Raw genomic sequence first — 22445 nt, 5'->3', positions numbered from 1 at the left:
TTAACTTCAATATCGGAAATGATTTTTCGACAAAGGAGAGTTGTTGATTAACGAAAAATGCCATCGATTTTCTGTTGTCTGGAATTGAAAATAAACTACAATTTAGTTTCCAAGGAACATTTGTTTTGAGATTTTGGCTTCGAACTTATTTTCAGAAAATATTGTTTTATATATTCCGTATTTTTTTTAATAAAAATTCAACCGTCCGTTTTTTTCATAAAAATCTACAAAAAAACAGTAAGCAAAATTGTTAAAAATTTATGTTTGGTTCTCGGTATCTTGTAAACAATAGAAGATACTGACTTCAAATTAATGTCATTCATACACTTGGTTTTCGACTAAAAATCTCGTTTACAAAAATAGATTCTAAAATCATCATCTAAAATTCATCATATGCAAAATATTGTTGGTAATTTTAAAATGTTTAAGAATAATTCAACTGACAAGTTTTTTAACAAAACACTTAACCCTACAAACCTTTTAAGCAAGACAAATCGACAGACGGAATTGTTATCAGTGTGGGTCGCATCCTAGCCTCTTTTAAGTATTATTATCTGATCGACTAATTTATGTTTTATTTATTATTTAAGTTACTTACATACAACTGACTATTTGGTCTTAATAAATACAAACCTAGATTTACTTTGCAACTTTTCAAAATATAGTGTTTTGGAATGATGGAAAACTCTTATTTTTAAATAGAGTGTAAAAATTGAATACCGAAACGCCTTTTCACTTTGTAAATTTTATGAAAAACTTTGCACTTTTACTTGGCAGGATATAATTTTGTTTGCAAAATTAAAAAATAATAGATTTCGAGAACGTTATATTTTGTAGAGAGAAATATTTTCTCAGTATCTTTTTTTATTCTAGCTACTTAAAACCATTATTTAAAAAATAACTTTCATGCCGATATTAATGAACATTTTTTAACTCTAATGTGTCAATTATTTTGCTCATCACTTTTAATACTTACTTCAAGTCACAAAATGACCTCAAAGCTATTCAGAATCGTGAATCTAAGAAAATACCCGGCAGTTCGTTTTTTAATAAAAAAAATCGTATTTAAAAAAATGTCACCTTTCATTCAGAACAATTTTAAAGAATCGTTACAATTTACGCTATCAATTTTATTATATAAAACTCTTAATATAAGTTATGTATGTTAAAACACAAAATAAAATTATTATATCATTTCTTCCCCTATGCATTCACTCCAAATTTGTAAATTACATTATGTTCATATTTCTCGCCAGGATTCAAAATAACATTCGGAAAGTTTGCCTGAAAATAAAAGAAAAAATATAATTTATCTCACAATGTAAAAGCTCCACAAAAATAGCTTCTTGTATAAAGGTAACTCACATGGTTAACTGCATCGGGATATCCTTGAGTTTCAAAACAAAATGCACCTTGTCTACTATAGTTTGCTTGCTCTTTTCCATCGATAGGACGTTCCTTTTTTTAAATAAAAGATAATAAAAATACATTTTTTTCTATAAAGACAGCATTTTTAACATGGAAAACACTTGATTTTTTTCGTTCTAATTCAAGTAGGTATATGAGATTAGATTTTAAATTGCCCCTAGAGAAAACTTTATTCAGAGGGTAATTTTTATGGCTGCAAGCAGCAAAATGGTTGTAACAAAAAATAACACAAAATAAACCAGAATGAAGGTGAAAGATAGATATATGAATATGTAGGATGTAATTGGGACTTGGGGAAGACATTTCAATCGTTTAGGTTTATCCTTGACATTTTTTTTTGTTTTATATACATACATAAGTAAGGCTACAACTATCTACCTACATATGTGAGTTTTGTGTTATTAATTTTTAATAGGGGCCATAGGAAGACTAGAAAATATGTTTTCTACGTACAAAGCTCCGAGAAAATGTTGATGTTTAATGTGAACAAAAGAACAATTTTAAAATTAAATTGCTAATAAAGGCTCGTTAATCGGTTGAGTTATTAAGTTTAAATGGGTTGTTATAACGTCTAGGGCGTTCAAGTTGAACCAATTTCATACATTTTGGTTTTATGATGTTTGGTATTATAAAAATTTATTTTTCCAAGACTATTAAAAATCTGAAAAACTTTAAGACTAAAGATCAACACAAAATTTAAAAAAACATGATTTTGTGTAAAATAAACTTCAGGGGATTTTTGAAACCCTCATGATGCCAAGACGCAGCTTGACCATTAGAAAAGGGGGAGAGGGTTTGAAAGGAGGTTCGGAAACATTTTTTATGAAATCCTGAATATTGCAATGACTGGGAAAAGCAGAGTGCGGTAAAGCATTCGACATTCGTGTAGTTCGGCGAAAGAACGAATCTCTGTAATTGAAAGTACGACCAAAGTTGGGCTCGAGGGTATACTGATGAACATTCCGAAAGGTGTGAGTATTACTGAATTGCTTGAGAGGAATAGTGCAACTGACTATTTTGCAAGTGCACAATACAATAAAATAATGGTGAGAACAGAAAATGTACGAAATCGACGGAGTGCTTTCCTATAAGGCAGTGCTCGGTTATGACACCTGCGATCTGCTAAGGGATAGCAAATACCTTGAGCTCTTTGAATCTAGTGTACGCCATATGTTTTTTTTTTGTGACCTGACAGGTGGTGATGTGGCGTCTTGCATTAGCTATAGTTAACAAGTAGCGGTTGGTATGCTGACATTAGCCAAACTGGTAGAATGTTTTTTTTTTTTAAACAATTTCTGGCCCAGCACCCAGCAAAGGTGAATATCAATCTTTTGTGTCATCTCCATTAGAAATGATCTACAACATTATGGATTGTTCTAGATTTTGTAGAGACAGGGTCAAGAGATTTAATAGCGTTCTGCATATCTGAGTAAATACGGATAGCCGAAGTTGACATAAGGTTTTTTTAAACCAGGACAAGACTACCTATCGCGAAAAATCCCACCTGATTGGTAAGGCGAAATGAGAGACTTAATTTCAGTCGTTCAGATTACACATCTCCACCAACAACTTCATTTTTTTCTGTATTTATCTGTGTAAAAGTGGATTGTGGATTTTCTGTATATTCATCTGTGTAAAAGTGGATTGTAAAGCTTGTAAATGGATGAGAAGTTTCTAACAGGAGATTATGAATAAACATGATAAATGATTCGATCGAAAACGAATTCAGCCCTAAGGCACACCAACATTTATTTTGTATTCCTCACTTTTTTTACCGCAGATATTTTGGTGTCTTTTAGTTCCAAAAAGGTGAAACAACGGTTTTTTTGAGGTGAAAATTACTGAAGATGATTTTTCAATGAAAATCCGGATCATTTTTATGAAGTTTAAGGACTTAAAAGATACAACGCTGGTTGAACTGACTGGGCTGACTTTACAGAAATTTAAGGACTTGTGGCTATAAAGTCCTTACACAAATACAGTGTAATGTCGTTTGTGGAGTTTTAGTTAATACTAGGGACTACAGCTCTTAGATGTGTTTTTTTGCTTAAATTCCTTGAACTCGCATTTTAAGTTTTTTTCACATTTTGAACATATCATAGGTGCTTCAGGACTGCACATAGTGCTTTAGTTTTGGGAACTGATAACAGCTACATTTTCACTATTGTTGTAGTGAGTTTTAACAATTTTAATGCATTATTGAGGCACGTATTGCTATTTTTTAGTGTAGGCATATGTTTTCCTCGTCATATGTCAAAAAATGACAGCTTTAAAAGTGACAGCTAACAAATAGAGGGCTATTAAAAATGAAATTTTTAATTAAAAGTTCCTTAAGATTAACTTCTCGTTTAAGTAATCTGTCCAATGAGTGCAGACTTTTCTTGATGATTTCAGATAATTCACGATTAATTTTGAACACAAATTTTCCAAACCCCAGTGCGTAAACAGTTGGTACATACCCTTATAACAGGACAAAATGTTTAATCAAGTTAAATGGACTACTGAAGTGTAAATTCCTCTAAGAAAACCTCACTTTTAATTTCCACGGAATAAAATGTCATAGATTGAAATGTCATACACAGAAACACCATTCAATAGAATTTCACACAAAGTTAAATAATGACCAATTATTCTCAATTATATCACTTACCATTTTCATTGTATTTGGCAAAAAATTACCCGTGTAGAACTGTATGCCAGGTTGATCAGTTGCCACTTCCATCCAACGACCCGATTTTGGATGAATTGCCCTGTAAACAACACATGTCACATGTAAGAGAAACGTAACCAACAAAATTTAGTACAAAAGAAAACGTCCAAAGAACCCGCTTTTTAGCTCAAAAACCAGCACAGCACAAGTCCTTTCAAGGATATCTCCAAACTTAACCACCACAACGCAACGCAACGTTACGCTGCTGCTGCGCTGCTGCATTGGTATACTGATGACGCCAGTATACACTTACTTTGCAATCACAGTGATCCCATTGTTATCCAGGTTGACACAAAAGTTGTCATCGAATCCGTTGCCCGATTGTTCGGCAATACGTGGTCCAAGCTCGGTCAATTCTCTGAAATCAAAAGCAGTTCCCTGAACGTCCTGCAGTTCACCGGTGGGAATGGCATCGTCATCGGTGGCGGTTATCTTATCCGCTTTGATGTGAATCCTATGCTCTAAAATAGCACCTTTACCTGCTCCCTGATGATGATGTGCGTAGTTTTAAGGGATATAGACATTGACATAGAAATCGAGGTAGGGACGCGGAAAAAGGAGAAAGATGCAGAGAAAGTTCCTTTGTGAAAACAAATTCATTTTGCATTTAACGTCACCTGGATTTACTTACGTGGCCGGCCAAGTTGAAATAGGAATGGTTGGTCATGTTAACGGGAGTGGATTTCGTTGTAGTTGCGTTAAAACGCATATGCAAGCAGTTATCCGCTGTTAGTTGATAGTGTACGGTAGCCATTACTTCGCCCGGAAATCCCTCTTGTCCATCGGCCGATACATGCTGCAAAATCAAAGAACATTTTTCTGGAACCACCTCCACTACGGACCAATGGACACTGTTAAAGCCAATGAATCCACCATGCAGGGTATGTTTGCCAATGAGATTCTTGCTAACTGTTATTTGCTTGCCATCCAAGTTGAAGGTCCCATTTCCAATGCGGTTAGCTACTCTGCCAACAGTCGCACCAAAATAAGGATTCGTTTTGGGATTAAGGTAGCCTGGGTTTTCAAAATGATGACGATGATGGTTCGTTTCAGTGAATTTTTGACATTGGATCTGTGATTGAAAATGAAATTGAAACTAACCTGCAACTTCATCGAATCCAAGGACAACATCGTCAATGACACCTTTGGTGTTGGGAACTTTAATACTGGTCACTGTGGCTCCCAGGGTTATGACCTATATTTTGGAATTAAGTATGAGAGATTAGTATCGAAATTTGCTTTAGGCAATATACGAAATGGTTATTGAATTTTGATTGGCTATATGCATGTTGAGAAAATGTTTTACTAGATCTTTGGCTATAGTCGTTGCACTTGGTCGAATGCAATTCAATTATACTTGAGATATTGTAAGAGTTTTGAATGTCTTCATTCAAAAACTTGTGTTAGTACTGAGGAAGGCTTTTTATCAGCAATTATTCTGTTTAGTGTGAAAAATGAAACTGTGATTTTGACAATTAGTCATGTAAGTGAACAATTCTGAAAACTCAAAACAATCATGATATGTTCAATCCTAATTAATTGCTTGCGTTAAATAACAAGATGCCTCTCGAAACATCTCCTGAGGATTTCTATACGAAAGAAACACTACCTTAAAATACGTACGTGGAAATCAAATTGATTCTCAGGAAGGCATCATACTGTCCCTTTTCTTCTTGGTTCTGGATTAATTGAATTGTTTCTTTCTAAGCTGTATTGATCTTTTAGAAACAATTATTTCTACAATTTTAGTCGAAAATCGAAAGTTCTGAGAAAACATAGAATCAAAGTGTATTTATTGTAAATTTTTGGAACTATCGTATTTGAATTAATGCAATAACGTTATGCGATGTGTATGGGTATATTTTCGATAATTGTCTATGGATATTTATACCACAGTAACTATAGTAACGTGAAATTTGGAAAGGGTGTTTAGAATTTAAACAAGATTTAAATTTGAATCCTATAGAAATATTTTTACAACTAACAAAGCAGTTCTTATAAACCTTTCCTATTTTTGGTGAAATCTTGTTGGACTCTTTAAAAAGAACTTAAACAAACTTTACTTAGTACAGTATACTGCTTCAAAAGTTAAGATAAGTTGTATCAATGAAAAATAAATTAAAACATTTAACAGGTATATAAACTAAACTGTGTAACCAATGTAATTAATTCTGAGTATTGATTTTAAAATACTATGTATTAGGAGCAGTTTCCTTTTCTACTAAAGAATGAAAATATTAAAATTCTATTTCATTTTCTTTCGAAGTTCATTACGTATTGTCTGTTTTTCATGTTAAATGGTAAATATTTTCTTATTTGTTTCTCTAGGATTTTTGGCTAAACTGAAAATGTTTTATTATTAAAAAAAAAAATATACATTTGGTTGAAAAGATTGTAAAATAACATAATGATGTAATGATTTTTGAAGAAACATTTTTTCGTAGAAATAACGAATTATCGGGGTTTGCTTGGAAAGTGATTTATACAAAAAGCAACATTTTTACGCCATAGGGGTTTCTTAAATTTGAACTATTAGTTCCTGTTGCTGTGAAATTGTTCTCCTAAGAATTAAAATGATTTCCACGAATCGTTTTGATCGAAGAAACGAAATGTGTGATTTTTTATCTCGAAATTTTAAATTTATTATGATTATATAAAGATTTTTGTATTCAATTTAATATAATTCTAAAATCAAAGAAGTAAACAGCTTTCTTGAAAAGGGAATGAAATTTGCTAGGCAAAGATTTAGTGATATACTGGAAAATATGTGCCAATTAAAGCAAATAGTAATCTTGAAATTATACAAATTATTAGAGGAATGGAAAATATCGTAGTTTTAATCGATAAAAAGGAAGTTGCGATAAGTAAGAAGATATTTTTGGTACTAATTACTAAAAATATTATAAACAGTGATGAATTTTTAAATCGCAGAAAAAACAACAACATTTTTCCTCCTCTTTTGCTAAAAAGATAAATTAGTCCCAATTATTTAAAGATAATTTATTAGCAAACAGGTGTTTAAAGTTGAAGAAATGTAAGAAAAGTTGAGTGCCAATGTAAATTTGTTTTACAAATTTTTACTTTGTTTGTAGGTATAATGAAGTGTAACATAAATATATTTATTTAGTTGTTATTTGTTAATTATTTGGCTTGTAAAGAACAGAAGTGATCCAAGTAAAGTTTTTTGAAGAACTGAGCTAAGTATGTTATTTTTTAATAGTTGAATATGTTGAACTTGTTTGTAATTTTATGATTTTTGTTTTAATATGTTTAGCGTTTTAGAATAATGAAAGGTCGGTAAAGGTAATTTTTAGAAAGAAATGTATGGGAATTGCTTAAAATTAATGAACACTTTGAAGTTTCAATCGAACATAATTTTGCACTTCAATCCTTAAGTTGCTGCATGCAGACAAAAATTTGTATTACTTAATGTTGGTTACTTATCTCATAAATGATCTCTTTTTTGGAATTTTCTAATAAGGTATGAATTTAATAAAAATGTGTCAAATTGAAAATTCTGACATTTCTCGACGTTTTAAGGTCTCTTGAATCTAAATCAAAGAGTTTTAGAGATATGTGTGTCTGTGCGGTAAGCTTTCGTCTTCCATATTTCAAAAACAAGTAGAGATATTGACTTAAAATATATGTTGTTATACAGAAAATATTGCAGAAAGAACTGTCAAAAAAATTGAGTTGGTGATTCTTTTACCATAGCCACTTAAACAAAAAGTAAACTTATATTTCACGAACCACTTACACCAGCGATAAAAGTTTTAAGAAAAATCAAATTTACAATTTTCTAATCAAACAATAGAAACCTAAAAAAACACAACCTACTTAAACTTGGTAAAAATTAAATTTCTACTCAAATATATGTATCTTCAGAAATTCAGGATATTTGCTTCAAACTAATTTAGTCTTAAACAAAATATTGCTCAGTAAATTTTTTATAAAATCCGGCAGTTTTTTCATAAAAATTAATATCTACAAAATTAGAATGCAAATCTTGTTAGCAAAAATATGTTTTCAAATAAAACTTTTTCATCATATGCAAATTATTGATGACAATTTTTAGTTTTTTGAAAAATTAACTGACTACTTTCTCAACAAACAACACAAAATACTGTTAAAATCAACGGACGGGATGGGAAGTTATCAGTGTAGATCGCATCCCAGTCTTGTTTTGTAAAAAAGTTATCACTGGGATGTTTTTTTTTTTAAAACAATGGCTAAAAATTAACAACAATACTTTGTAAATGATAAAATAAGTTTGATTTCAATATATTTTTTGAAGTTTTTATTAAACAAACAAATTTAAACAAACGCAAATTATTCGAGTTGAATTTCTCCCCTTTTTTCAATTCCTAAAAAACTATAATTGTTTTGAGCTTTTGTTAAACAAACAAATGTAGAACATAACAAAATTAAATTTTTTGTTGACCAACTATTATATAATAGAAATATTAGTCTACTTCAACTTAAAAACCAAACTTAACAACCATTGCACCTTGTGATGAATTTTCGGTTTTTACAAGATTTTTAATTTGTATTGATTAACAAGATTTTTTGAAATCACACAAAATATTAAAAAAATCTTTACGTCCATGAAAAACAGTTATAATGTTGTTTATTGAATAAAATGTACTTTTAAATAGAATATTTATGTAACAAACAATTATTTTGAAGGCTACATTAATTTTTATAAATGTACGTAAAATATTTTTTTTTTAAATTATTTTGATGTATAAGAAACTTTCACTTCTCTTGATACTAATTTTAGAGAAAGGTGTTTGGGATGGAACAAATGTATATATTTTTAAAATGAATGCAGTGAAAAATTTAAAAAAATTGTTATGCCCAAAATTGTAAATACGTTTTTTGCAGAACTCATACAAAAAGTGGGTTTTATAAATTAAGAAAAATGGCCAAACAATAACAAACGGAAGAAATATTAAATTCAATAAAACCGATTTCTGAATGATCAATAAATTTCTTAAATAGGAAAATATTTAAGTCTATTATTAAAATTAACTTATTTTACATTTATTTGAGAGATTTTACATTGACCTTTTAGATGAAATGCAAATGTTGTGTTTTATTTTAAGACCATTCTTTATTGGCTAAGTATTCAATTGGGCATATTTCAAAGAAAAAGTTTCTACTCTCAAAATTTCAAACCCTATAAAAACACTCCATTAAATGATGTCATAGCTTATATGTTTGTTAGGTTTTTAATTTTTTTAACTAAAATTCTAACACCTTCAACTCACCTGAACAATCATTTGACTATTTGAAAGTGTAAAACGTCGAACTGGAACCATTTTCTTGGTCAATGGATCTTCGGATTGTCCAAAGCTATCTTCAATTATTGTCAACATTATGTGAAAATTTAATTTATATTTTTGTTTTAAATAAAACTTATAATGAAACAGTCCCCACAGCAACCGTACAACAATCTGATTTAACTTGAGTTAATTCTTTACGTATTTATGGAATTTTTGTTCGTACGTACTAAGCTCAGTATCAGTTTATTTAGAGAACCACCAACAGCACCGGTTTACTCGAAGAGAACAAACGAACTAATTGCTGCAACATGTTGTTGAACCTCATTGCAAACATAATATGTGTAGAATAATAAGAAAATATAATAATAATAAAAAAAAGCAACAAATTACGAGTATTATTATTCTTACATTCTTCCCCTCAAGCTTCAATGTACCTAGAATTTTTGTTTGTTTGCTTTTTGTTTAAATCTTCTTATCAGAACCAGACGTTATAGTCAAGACAGTAGAGTTTAACAATTAATTGCAGTTTTTTTAAGCTTATGGGAAAATGTAAACAGCGTGAAGTTAACTAATATATACAAATGTACTAAATACTAATTTATTATCTTTTTAAAGACTTTATTTATTTTATCCTTTTTTAAACTATTACAATACAAATACGAAGCAATAAAATCTTGATATTGGAAACTTAAAATGTCAGAAGCTCAGAAGTCAAATGGATTTATTTAAAAGTAAGAACACCAATTTTCTATTTTTACATTAGTGAACTATTAGAAGATGATTAGAGGCTAAAATTATATAAAGTTAGCAAAATCATCTGTCAAACTAGGAGCTTACTAAAATTCCTCAAAAAATGTACTTACAATTTCATATTGTATTGCTATTATTTGTTAAACTCTAAAAAAACAACAGAAGCTTCTCAGATTATCAAAATGAGTGTAAAACAAATTGTTGCATAGCATATGTGGTTAGATAAGTTTATTTTTTAGCACAACGCTGCTAACTGAGGGTCTCTTATCATTAGTATCATCCGAATTGACAAAGTTGTCGTCGCTTCATAAGAGTCTTGAAGTTGCGGTGAATAAATTGTTGTTGTCATTGCACTCATTTTGGCTTGTTGATTGTTTAATTTAAAAATTTGTTCGTATTGTCTTGAGTCTTGACACTGATTTTATTTTACAATTGATTTTTTAAAGAAAAAAAAAAAACAGTATTATCTACGATGTGTGGTTAAAATATCTAAGTATGTAATTATATTTTGGGTTGAAAGACTTTTTAATATTCCTAAATAAAACATTTTTTTGTATTTATTATGCAAACACAATTTCAAATTCTGTGCAAAATATGTCAAAGATAATGGATATACATACATATGTAATTAGTTTTATTAATAGAACATATTTTTGACTTAATTTATTGGTTTATTGATTTAGAATGCTATCAAGATGAAAAAAAAGGTTTTAAATTGAGGTATTTTTTTAAGATTATACTAAAACAATATATAGCTGATTACTTGTTTATAATACCTATGTAAAAAGTACATATTTAAATACAGCGTTCGAAAAAAATAGCAAATAAAACACAGGCACGACATCAAAATGAATATCGAAGGCGGTTGATAAAAAGCATTACTTTCAAAGTGATCAAATGTTTTCCAAGGTTTTGAAGTAGAATAATTGTAAAAATCGTTGATGTAATAAAACAAAATTTAATCAAGTTTCATAATATAAATCCTACATTTAAAATATGTACAAAGATGCCCAAGACACTGCTAAAGCCAATTTTTTAAAAATGATATTTTTTACTACTTATTTATTTTTCAATGAATTAATTGAATGGCATTGTGTTTGTCAATTACTGTGAACCACTGCGAATATTTTTAAATTTATTTATTTTAAATGAAATATCAACCAATCCCTACAAATTTTTATTTCGCGTGTTAAATGGCAGTTGATTAGTAAATTAATAGCTTATTAAATATAATGTTTCTAAATAAATCTAAAAATGTGTAGTTTTTTGCTATGAAAGAGATTTCTGGCCTCGCCAATGGATTTAATTTAAAAGCTGTAGCAAATACAAAGTGGCTTAGCTCATCCAGATCTAACTTCAGAAAAGTGCCTGTTTGTTTTCAGCGAATTTAAAAATTTTGCCATTTTCACAAACACAAAATCATTTTTAATTCAATTGTGTGCGTGTGTACGTACGTTCGTACGTTCGTACGTTCGCGACGTTTTTTTCGTTGTCCATAGCTCAAGAACAAGAAGAGATATCGATTTCAAATAAATTTTGTTATACAGATAATAAGACAGAAAGATGCAGAAAGAGCTCTCAAGAAAATTGCGTTTGTGGTTTTTTACCATAGCAGTTTGAAAAAAAGGTGAACATTTTGGTTAAACCTAAATATCTTACGAACCAAAAACGCTAGAGACTTGAATTAAATTTTATATAATATATTGTAACGTGATATTAAAGAAATATATTTTTTTATAAAAATCCATTTAACGATTTTTTTTATAAATCAAAAAACTTTAAAAAAAATATGGTCACCTCCAAATTTTACGACTAAAATATTATTTCATCTCCAAAACAATTTTGTGCAACGAAGAATAATGTTTTTGACATCTGTTAATATTTTGAGAAAAACCGAATTGACCGTTTTTTTATAAAAAATAAAAATCTAAAAAAAAAGTTGGTAAAAATTGAATATCGATTCAAATATTTTTTCAAAAACTTAAAATTTAGGCTTCAAACTTATTTTATCTTATTAGAAATATTGTTTTCAACATTAGGACATACATTGAGAAAAATCGAATTGACAGTTTTTTTTACAAAAAATTAAAAACCGGAAAAAAATTAACAAAAGTTGGTAAAAATGATTTTCGACTAAAATATCTTTCAAAGATTTGAAATAATAGCTTCTGATTAATTTTTGCTTATAAGAAATATTGTTTTCAACGCTAGGACAAAGTTTGAGAAAAATCGAATTGACAGTTTTTTTTTTACAAAAAATAAAAACCTAAACAAAAATTAATAAAAGTTGGTAAAAATTGATTTTCGACTCAAATAGCTTTTCAAAAATTAAAAATATTGGCTTCAAACTTATTTTATTTCACAGAAAATGTTTTTTTGCGATATTCAGTAATTTTTGTACACAAATCCAACAATTAGTTTTTTTCATAAAAAAATAAAATCTACAAAAAATAGTACGCAAAATTTGGTTAAAATTGATACGAGTACATAAAGACAAACTTTTAATCAAAAAAAATCGACAGACTGGATGAGAAGTTATTAGTGTTGGTCGCATCACAGCCTCTTTTATATTTTGGATTGATAAATCAGAGTTGTTACCAAGTAACCAGTACATTTGTCTATATTTCAAGTTTAGTTCTTCTCTTTTCTTTTTGATGTGATTTTTGCACTTTAGCTTTGCATCCAAAGTCATTCCAAGATATATGGCCGTATTGGCATAAGGTACAGCTTGATTATTAATGAATATTGGAATATTGTTTATCTTTTTATTTGTAAAGTTTATATGTGAAGATTTTGTTTCATTGAGTTTGAAACGCCTTTTTCCGGTCCAAGCTCTCACTGTGTCGACGGCATTTTGTAGTTTTACTGCTGCTTAGAGACACATTTGTCGGGTACCAAATTTGCGGTATCATCTGCAAAAGTAGCCAATATGGTGTGATTACCAACTGGAATATCCCTTGTGTATAGTAAATACAGGGTAGGACCTAGGACACTTCCTTGTGGTAAACCGGCTTCTATTTTCTTCAATTCCGAGTATTCTTGATCGTACCTTACTCTAAACAATCGGTTTGAGATGTACGATTTTAATATTTCAAAGTACTGCCTGGGAAGATCCCTTTGCAGTTTGTACTCAACTCCCTCATACCAAACCTGGTCAAAAGCTTGAGCAACATCTAAGAAAATAGCTGAACATACTTGCTTTTCTTCTTATGTTTTTTCTATTACATCCGATATTCTTTGAACTTGGTCTATCATGGAATGTTTATTTCTAAAGTGAAACTGATGGTTTGGGATTACCCTTCTTTCTTCTATGATTTTGCTAAGTCTCTTCAAAACCAGTTTTTCAAAAACTTTTGCCATAATTGGTATAAGCGATATTGGTCTGTAAACCGTCACTTCTGTAGGTGGTGTTGATGTAAACATATAGTGATTATTTCTTTAAGTCTTACAATTGGTATTTCACTTTCATCCATCTTATCAACAAAACTGTAAGCTATTTTCAGCCGCGTTTGATGAGTATGGCTTAAACACATTCGCAAGATGTTCAGCGAAAAGGATATTTTATATCTTTTTGTCTTTTATTAGAAAATGTTAAGGTACTTCATGTTCCACTTCATGGTCACTTTGTAGCCATGGGAGACAGTTTGCATTCCATGTAGCGATTTTAAGTGTTCTGTCCATCATTGTTTTTTAAGAGCGACTTTTTCGCTTAGCTGTTTGATATTCAAATCCTGTTTATCAATTCTTTGAAGAATAATTTGTAGCATTTCTCTTATGAAAGTCTCTTCATTGATCCTCACATTTTTAACAATCTGAGAATAGGCTTTATTTCCATCGCTTTTACTTTGGACAGCCTTTTTAGGCGGTTCCTTCTTAGTATTGTTTTCTGCAGTTAACTCGGTATTTACTGTGTTTCTGGGTTTGTCTCAAGCAGATGTATTTTTGCTTCTGAACTCTTGGAATTCTTTGCCAACTGGGAAGCCTCTATAGCTTGCCGGATGATTACCCTGGCAGTTCACACATTTTGCTTTCTGATCTTTGATCATAGGACAATTTTTAGTTGCATGTTTTCCTTCACACTTTACACAAGCAAACTCTCGGTTGCAGTATTTTTGGGTATGACCAACAGCTTGGCAACGTTTGAACTGCGGAACAACTTAAGATTTTCGGAGTGGTTCAATTTTAACGGATATGCCCAAGATTGATCTTACTTGATAAATCTCCTCGAGACTTTGTTTACTGTCAAAAGTAAGTATGAATAAAGGCAGTAACCTCTTACTTGTCATCGATAAATAAATATCAATAAATTTATAATTCAATAATTTTTAATAAAAAGTCAAAAAGAAATCTCGAAAGGTTTAATTAAAATGTAACTTTAGTCTATATCCGAACAGACAAGCATCATCTTTCTCCACTTTTGTATTTCACATAATGTTAGTTGTGAATGTCAGAATTTATCAAAATCTGGTGATCAAATTGTGTTAACGAGCTTCTTAACCTTCTTTTTATAGAAGCTTATATTATTTTCTCACAAATCTACAAAAAATAGTACGCAAAATTTGGTTAAAATTGATACGAGTACATAAAGACAAACTTTTAATCAAAAAAAATCGACAGACTGGATGAGAAGTTATTAGTGTTGGTCGCATCACAGCCTCTTTTATATTTTGGATTGATAAATCAGAGTTGTTACCAAGTAACCAGTACATTTGTCTATATTTCAAGTTTAGTTCTTCTCTTTTCTTTTTGATGTGATTTTTGCACTTTAGCTTTGCATCCAAAGTCATTCCAAGATATATGGCCGTATTGGCATAAGGTACAGCTTGATTATTAATGAATATTGGAATATTGTTTATCTTTTTATTTGTAAAGTTTATATGTGAAGATTTTGTTTCATTGAGTTTGAAACGCCTTTTTCCGGTCCAAGCTCTCACTGTGTCGACGGCATTTTGTAGTTTTACTGCTGCTTAGAGACACATTTGTCGGGTACCAAATTTGCGGTATCATCTGCAAAAGTAGCCAATATGGTGTGATTACCAACTGGAATATCCCTTGTGTATAGTAAATACAGGGTAGGACCTAGGACACTTCCTTGTGGTAAACCGGCTTCTATTTTCTTCAATTCCGAGTATTCTTGATCGTACCTTACTCTAAACAATCGGTTTGAGATGTACGATTTTAATATTTCAAAGTACTGCCTGGGAAGATCCCTTTGCAGTTTGTACTCAACTCCCTCATACCAAACCTGGTCAAAAGCTTGAGCAACATCTAAGAAAATAGCTGAACATACTTGCTTTTCTTCTTATGTTTTTTCTATTACATCCGATATTCTTTGAACTTGGTCTATCATGGAATGTTTATTTCTAAAGTGAAACTGATGGTTTGGGATTACCCTTCTTTCTTCTATGATTTTGCTAAGTCTCTTCAAAACCAGTTTTTCAAAAACTTTTGCCATAATTGGTATAAGCGATATTGGTCTGTAAACCGTCACTTCTGTAGGTGGTGTTGATGTAAACATATAGTGATTATTTCTTTAAGTCTTACAATTGGTATTTCACTTTCATCCATCTTATCAACAAAACTGTAAGCTATTTTCAGCCGCGTTTGATGAGTATGGCTTAAACACATTCGCAAGATGTTCAGCGAAAAGGATATTTTATATCTTTTTGTCTTTTATTAGAAAATGTTAAGGTACTTCATGTTCCACTTCATGGTCACTTTGTAGCCATGGGAGACAGTTTGCATTCCATGTAGCGATTTTAAGTGTTCTGTCCATCATTGTTTTTTAAGAGCGACTTTTTCGCTTAGCTGTTTGATATTCAAATCCTGTTTATCAATTCTTTGAAGAATAATTTGTAGCATTTCTCTTATGAAAGTCTCTTCATTGATCCTCACATTTTTAACAATCTGAGAATAGGCTTTATTTCCATCGCTTTTACTTTGGACAGCCTTTTTAGGCGGTTCCTTCTTAGTATTGTTTTCTGCAGTTAACTCGGTATTTACTGTGTTTCTGGGTTTGTCTCAAGCAGATGTATTTTTGCTTCTGAACTCTTGGAATTCTTTGCCAACTGGGAAGCCTCTATAGCTTGCCGGATGATTACCCTGGCAGTTCACACATTTTGCTTTCTGATCTTTGATCATAGGACAATTTTTAGTTGCATGTTTTCCTTCACACTTTACACAAGCAAACTCTCGGTTGCAGTATTTTTGGGTATGACCAACAGCTTGGCAACGTTTGAACTGCGGAACAACTTAAGATTTTCGGAGTGGTTCAATTTTAACGGATATGCCCAAGATTGATCTTACTTGATAAATCTCCTCGAGACTTTGTTTACTGTCAAAAGTAAGTATGAATAAAGGCAGTAACCTCTTACTTGTCATCGATAAATAAATATCAATAAATTTATAATTCAATAATTTTTAATAAAAAGTCAAAAAGAAATCTCGAAAGGTTTAATTAAAATGTAACTTTAGTCTATATCCGAACAGACAAGCATCATCTTTCTCCACTTTTGTATTTCACATAATGTTAGTTGTGAATGTCAGAATTTATCAAAATCTGGTGATCAAATTGTGTTAACGAGCTTCTTAACCTTCTTTTTATAGAAGCTTATATTATTTTCTCACAAGAAAAAAAACCAAAAATTACCGAACGTCTTTATACGTGACATAATCAAGAGCTATTAAAAACAATTACGATCGATAAAAAAAAAAACAGAATTCACTATAAAGTATACCTATGTACATACAAAATTGTATTTAAAGACAGAAATAAATATTAAAGTAAATTTAAGTAAATAATATCCATGAGCACGTTTTAAGAAATTGTATTGTACAATTCATATGTGCATATAATAGATTATGTATTCGGCACGTTTTTAATTGTGGAAGCCATAAAACTTACATATTTGCTAAGGAATTATTGTTTTATAGGAGAGATAAGGAATAAATATTTCAAAAATAATAAAATTTATTCTAAGTTTCCTTTTAATAAAAACAATTATTTATCCCATAGAGAAATGCAGACAGATGTTCTATAAAATAACAATGCAATGGCAAAATGCCACTGGGTGAACTGGGCCTCTGCTCCCACATAATGGCTTAGGCAGAAGTCTTCTAAGCAATTTTGGTAAAGTTTAGGAATTCCAGAATGAAAGGACACAACCAGAGCTGTCTAAGTAAGTGGCTACTAAACTCGAACGAATGAAAGCTGTAATTTTTTTTGATATTTGACATTCTTAAAAACACATTTAGGTTGTTAAATTTCACTGCAAAAAAGAAAAAGATTAAACACGATACACTGAATCATCGTGAAACACCTTCTCGGCCAGTGGACCTTTGAAACTACGGATTTTATAAACGACATTCAACTTTATTTTGCAAAAAGATTCAGGTCTTAATCCTCTCAAATCATTGCTGATATGTGAACTCAAGCTGGTCGGTCATAAAAATGCATCAATATTTTAAGGATTTATATTGAATAATGTCCTTGTGGGCTTATGTACAGCCTGGAGGCTATGATTGTTCAAGGTCCTGTTCATCCTCAAATTGTCACTCGTCAAAAACTTCGAAACTCCAATTTAAAAAATACAGGAAATATTTCCTAAAAACCTGAAAACAAAAACAACTCTAGCGATTTTCAAAAAAATAATTTAAAAAATTAAGTTTTGTTGAGAAAGTTAAACTTTTGAACAGTTTCTAGCCAATTTTTCAGAATTGATTAAGAACCTTAACAATCGAACTCTTGAGCTTATTGTTTTAGTTTATATTGATGCAATATAAAAATTAGTTTCAATTTCAATGTATTGAAAATTTGCTGAAACGACAGCCCTGAACAAAACTTTTAGTATTGATTTATGAATAGTTGGAAAATGATATTTATGTATTTATTTAGAGAAAACTCATTTTAAATGTTTGATTTATTATGATTTGTTGGCAATTATGATGCAAAAAAGATAAAAGAGCTTCATATCTCAAATCTTTATACAGGTAAGATTTTCTAAACAAAAGCAAAGTATGGAATATTAAATAATAATTCAAAACTACCAAACACTTTAATATAACGAATAGATTGAATATAATTTATTCAATACATATTTTCAAAATTATGATATTTGATATATTTTTTCCTTATAATCTCTAATCTCTCCAAAAACAATATTTACTATCATTATTTCAATTGATAGGTATAATTCTTGCATCGTTAGTACCTGTGTCCATATTTATGCTGCAAATCTAAAAGATATACTTTACGTTCAATTAGTTTGAGAAATGAAGGAATGTTTTCACTTGCATTATACCCGTACGATTACATGATGAAAATTCATGTAAGACAAATTTTAGAAATTCATCCATCAAGGTATAAATAAGCTTGTGTGCATTACACAGAAGCTCCATAAGGTTGCATGTTTGTACATCCTAATTGAAGGACATGATGCAAAATTTATAATTTAAATATAAAATTCCAAGGCTTTTAGACTTGGTTAACATAAAACTACCAGCAAATAATAATTATAAACTACTTTAAAAGAAGATTTGTATGGTTTCAATGGTAGAATCATGGTCAATATATAGTTTGAGGATAACATCATAATAATTTTGTATGACCTCCATAAAAAGCAGAGCAATTTTCTTTTTTTTTACTAAGTTTGTTAAACCATAAGAAATACTAGGTAATACTCGTATAGCTACCACCTTAAAATATTAAATTAAACATAATATTTACTGAGAAAAACGCAAAAAGTGGATCTCATTCAAAGGCTTTCGCAGGAAAACTTCTATTTAGGGAAGTTCAAGCTGCACACAAACATTTATTTAAAACAAAATTAAGTGAAATTGCACTAAAAAAACAAAGGTGGGAAGAGAGTGCTATCCATAGAATTTGAAAAGAAAAACAGACGCATTTGCCAACATTTCAAAAAAAGTAAGCAGTAAGGTCGAGATATGTTGGAGAAGTGGCAGTTGTCCCTCTTTGATTAAAGCAGAAAAAACAAGTTATGCATATCAGATAGAAAATTGTAAGAACAAAAACTTGTATTACTTTTGATATAATTTTCATCACGTCGAAGGAGGTTTTTTAAACATGTTAAAATTTATAGACAAATTAAATACAACCAATTTTTTTACAAACCGCTGCAAAAATATTGACGAAATTAAGCCAACATTTTTTCGACTCGTATAAAGGTTTCTCCTTAAAAAAAATAACTTTACTAATGAGAACGTGGTCATTCCAATTTTCCAAGAACATCATTCATTTCATCATTATTAACAAGTGTCAAAATTTCCATTTTAGAGTTAAGAAATATGGCTTTTTGTCGAAAGTACCCATTTTTATTTTGTAACTATGCCAATAAAATTTTAAGGAATTGCTTAAACTTCTATAGTAATCACGTTGACTTCATACAAAGAAATAGGGAAATTTTGTATACCCAGGTGTGTATTTTTTTGCTTTCTTTATTTTAACATGCTTAACATAATAGTTTTGACAGAAAATAGATTTTGTATGAATTGGTTATTTCCAAAAGATATAATTTTTGCATTTCTTAAAATATGGCTTATTATTAATATATTTCTTTGGAGGTTTTTAGCTTTAAAATTAATTACACTGTCTGTATAACCCGGCACACAACTCAAGTTGAATGTTGAAAGTTGGGCCATCTCTTTTAAATATAATCGACATTTATAAACTGTTATAGAGTTTGTAGAAACAATGATTTAATGGCAGCCTGACTGTCTTAGAAAGTCTGCATTTTAGATGTTGATATCAAGTTATTAGTTAAATAGTTAACAAAGAAAGTAAACAATTTTAATATTTACAAAGTTAAGATGGGAAAATAATTTTTTTAACCTTTCCCAATTTAGGGAAAAAAAGGTGTTACTTTAAAAATATAGTGTCTGAAGAATAAAACTTTTAAAAAGAGAAACAATAAAACTTTTGTTATTACCCACAATGATTTCTAATACAAAATACAATATTTAAGCAGAATGTGCGAAAAAATGATATTTTTGAAATGTTACGTTATTTGAAACCACTGTAACATCTAAACGCTTGCTTGTAGAAGAAAGGTTACTCAAAGTATTTCAAAATTCTCGTATCTCATTATCTTCAAAGCATATTTACATACCTATCATTTAAAGTAAAAATGCATATAAACGGAATTTTCAACAAAGTACCTCAAGAACATTGGATGAGCACATTTCATTTTTGTGGACTTTTTGTCACTTGATGATAAAGATGTCCTCAGTGTCTGTACCAAATTATATAGATATGAGAATCAATCCGAAGTAAAATGTCTATTTATAAAAGGATATATAGCTTACGATTTTCTTGAATGATATTGACCTTAAGTACATGAAGCTTTTCCGTATTGTTGACAAAACATCGGTCCTTGTCGGTTTCTCACAAAAACGTCCAAATGCTTTAAATTAAGAATCAGCGGAACAATTCAGATCGCCAGAACAGTTGATAATGAGATTCAAGAATTCCGCATAAAGTTTGATTGTTGCAGGAGCTGTGCATGAATCTCTGTGGATGCCTTCTTGAAATAACGTCCTAGTTTTCAGAACACTAGATACAGCAAATTTGTTTGTTATATTAGATAACGAAATGAAATTCTGCCTCGTCAGAAATTTACCGCTGACGAAGTGAATCGTGAGCCTTGAATTTGTAGCAATCCTATGAACTGGTTGCACAAACTTGAGTTCAACACTGCTTAGAATACACCAATACTCAGTTCGAAAATAATTCCCAACCTTGCTCAAGAATAAAGCGGCTAATTCTCTTCCAAGGAGGTATTACATATGCTTTTTCTTATAAAGATATTTAGTGTCAAATTTATGACTTCTTTCAGAAGAAACCACCAGATGTCAGAAGTAAACAAAATAAATATATTAACTTCAAACTTATTTCTCTACACAAAAAAATCCAAGTGAAACTTTAAAAAAAATTATTGAAAATTTTTGTTTTTTACCAAATTAAAAGTCCTATCAAAAAATCTTTCCAATTTGCTTTAGTAATTTTATACTTTTTAAAGTTCTTTAAACGAAATTTTGGTTTATTGCGAAAAATTAACAAGAGGTGCATGTTTTTAAGGGAACTAGTTGGAAGTTGCCAATTTTTTGTAAATGTAGGCCTTGACATTTAAGGTTCCAGTTCCGGAATTTTTTCTATCAAATCACTGATGAATTATCATTCTTTTGTCAACCTTTTGTTTTTAATCCTTTAAGGTTGACATTGCCAATAATCAGAGTCCTTTATATGTTTGTATAGATGAGCAATGACACTTACACAAACATATATCATTGCAAACCAACTAACAAACAATATTTATCCCAACCGACCATCAATACAAGTCCAAGGCCCTTAGTCCTTACAAAACAAAACTAAATCAAATGCATGCGAGCAATAAATCTTCGATGAATGCATAAGCACTTTGTATATTTGTGTTGTTGGACATGGTCCAAATATACAAACAAATCAAACACACACACACATCCATTCATTCACTCACTCACAAACACACAAATTAAAGGCTCCTTGCAATGAGTAGGTACAGAGGTGATAAATTATTTAAAGCTCAGCTTCGTCCTTTGCTTTTTGCTGTTTGTCCTATGTATGTCCATGTGCTATAGAGCGCTTCATAAGAAGAAAGTGTGTGTGTGTGTGTGTTAGGTATGTTGTTTGTTCTCATCAGGTCCCATGTCTGCTTCAGCATCATCTTCATCCATTCATTCATTAATTCATTCATTCATTTATTTGCCCTTCGGACATGTTTGGAATATCCTGTTGAGCGGCGGGCGGCGGCGGTGGCGTCGTCGACTGTACAACTGAGTGGAGTATACCATCATGAAGTGGGCGTCTCGCCTTCGAGTTGTGGTTGTCTTTCTAAAACATAATGAAAACATCAAGTCAGGAAATTTCACAGAGGTCATAATTGCCCCAAATGAATGAGAGGGCACAGATAAAAGTGGACGTATTGCTGGTCATTCTATATACCTAAGCAACTTGCTGTGATGATGACGATGATGGCATTGGCATAGGCATTGGTAAAGGCACAAGCTTAGGAAAAGGTACAGGTACCACCTAAAAGATTGCAATCCTTTGGTTCGAAAATAGAGACTGTGTGCTCCAAAACATCAAACAATGAAAATGTTTTGGCAAATTGACAGGATGAATGGGAGAATTTGAAATGGCAATCAGTAACGTAAAGGAGGACCTGATGCTGCGGTTTTATTCAACTCCATTTCTTGTTTATGGGTCTGGTTTCGGGTTC

The 22445-nt window shown here is 30.6% G+C and overlaps 1 protein-coding gene across 1 annotated transcript; it reads right to left on the bottom strand.

Annotated features, from left to right (window-relative positions):
- Positions 1 to 1109: 1109 nt before the first annotated feature.
- LOC129947667 (galactose mutarotase) lies at positions 1110 to 9722 on the bottom strand. Its single transcript, XM_056058303.1, has 7 exons — positions 9409 to 9722; positions 5240 to 5333; positions 4770 to 5152; positions 4392 to 4624; positions 4079 to 4178; positions 1366 to 1458; positions 1110 to 1284 (listed from the first exon to the last, which is right to left on the bottom strand). Exons 1-7 carry the CDS (start codon positions 9514 to 9516, stop codon positions 1204 to 1206), a joined length of 1092 nt encoding a protein of 363 aa, XP_055914278.1. The 5' UTR covers positions 9517 to 9722; the 3' UTR covers positions 1110 to 1203.
- Between the last annotated feature and the right edge of the window lie 12723 nt (positions 9723 to 22445).

This window comes from Eupeodes corollae, chromosome 2 (genome assembly GCF_945859685.1).
Source record: "Eupeodes corollae chromosome 2, idEupCoro1.1, whole genome shotgun sequence".
Taxonomy (NCBI): Eukaryota; Metazoa; Arthropoda; class Insecta; order Diptera; family Syrphidae; genus Eupeodes; species Eupeodes corollae.
Note: the sequence above shows the minus strand (reverse complement) of the source record. Positions and strands in the feature narration are given on the sequence as shown.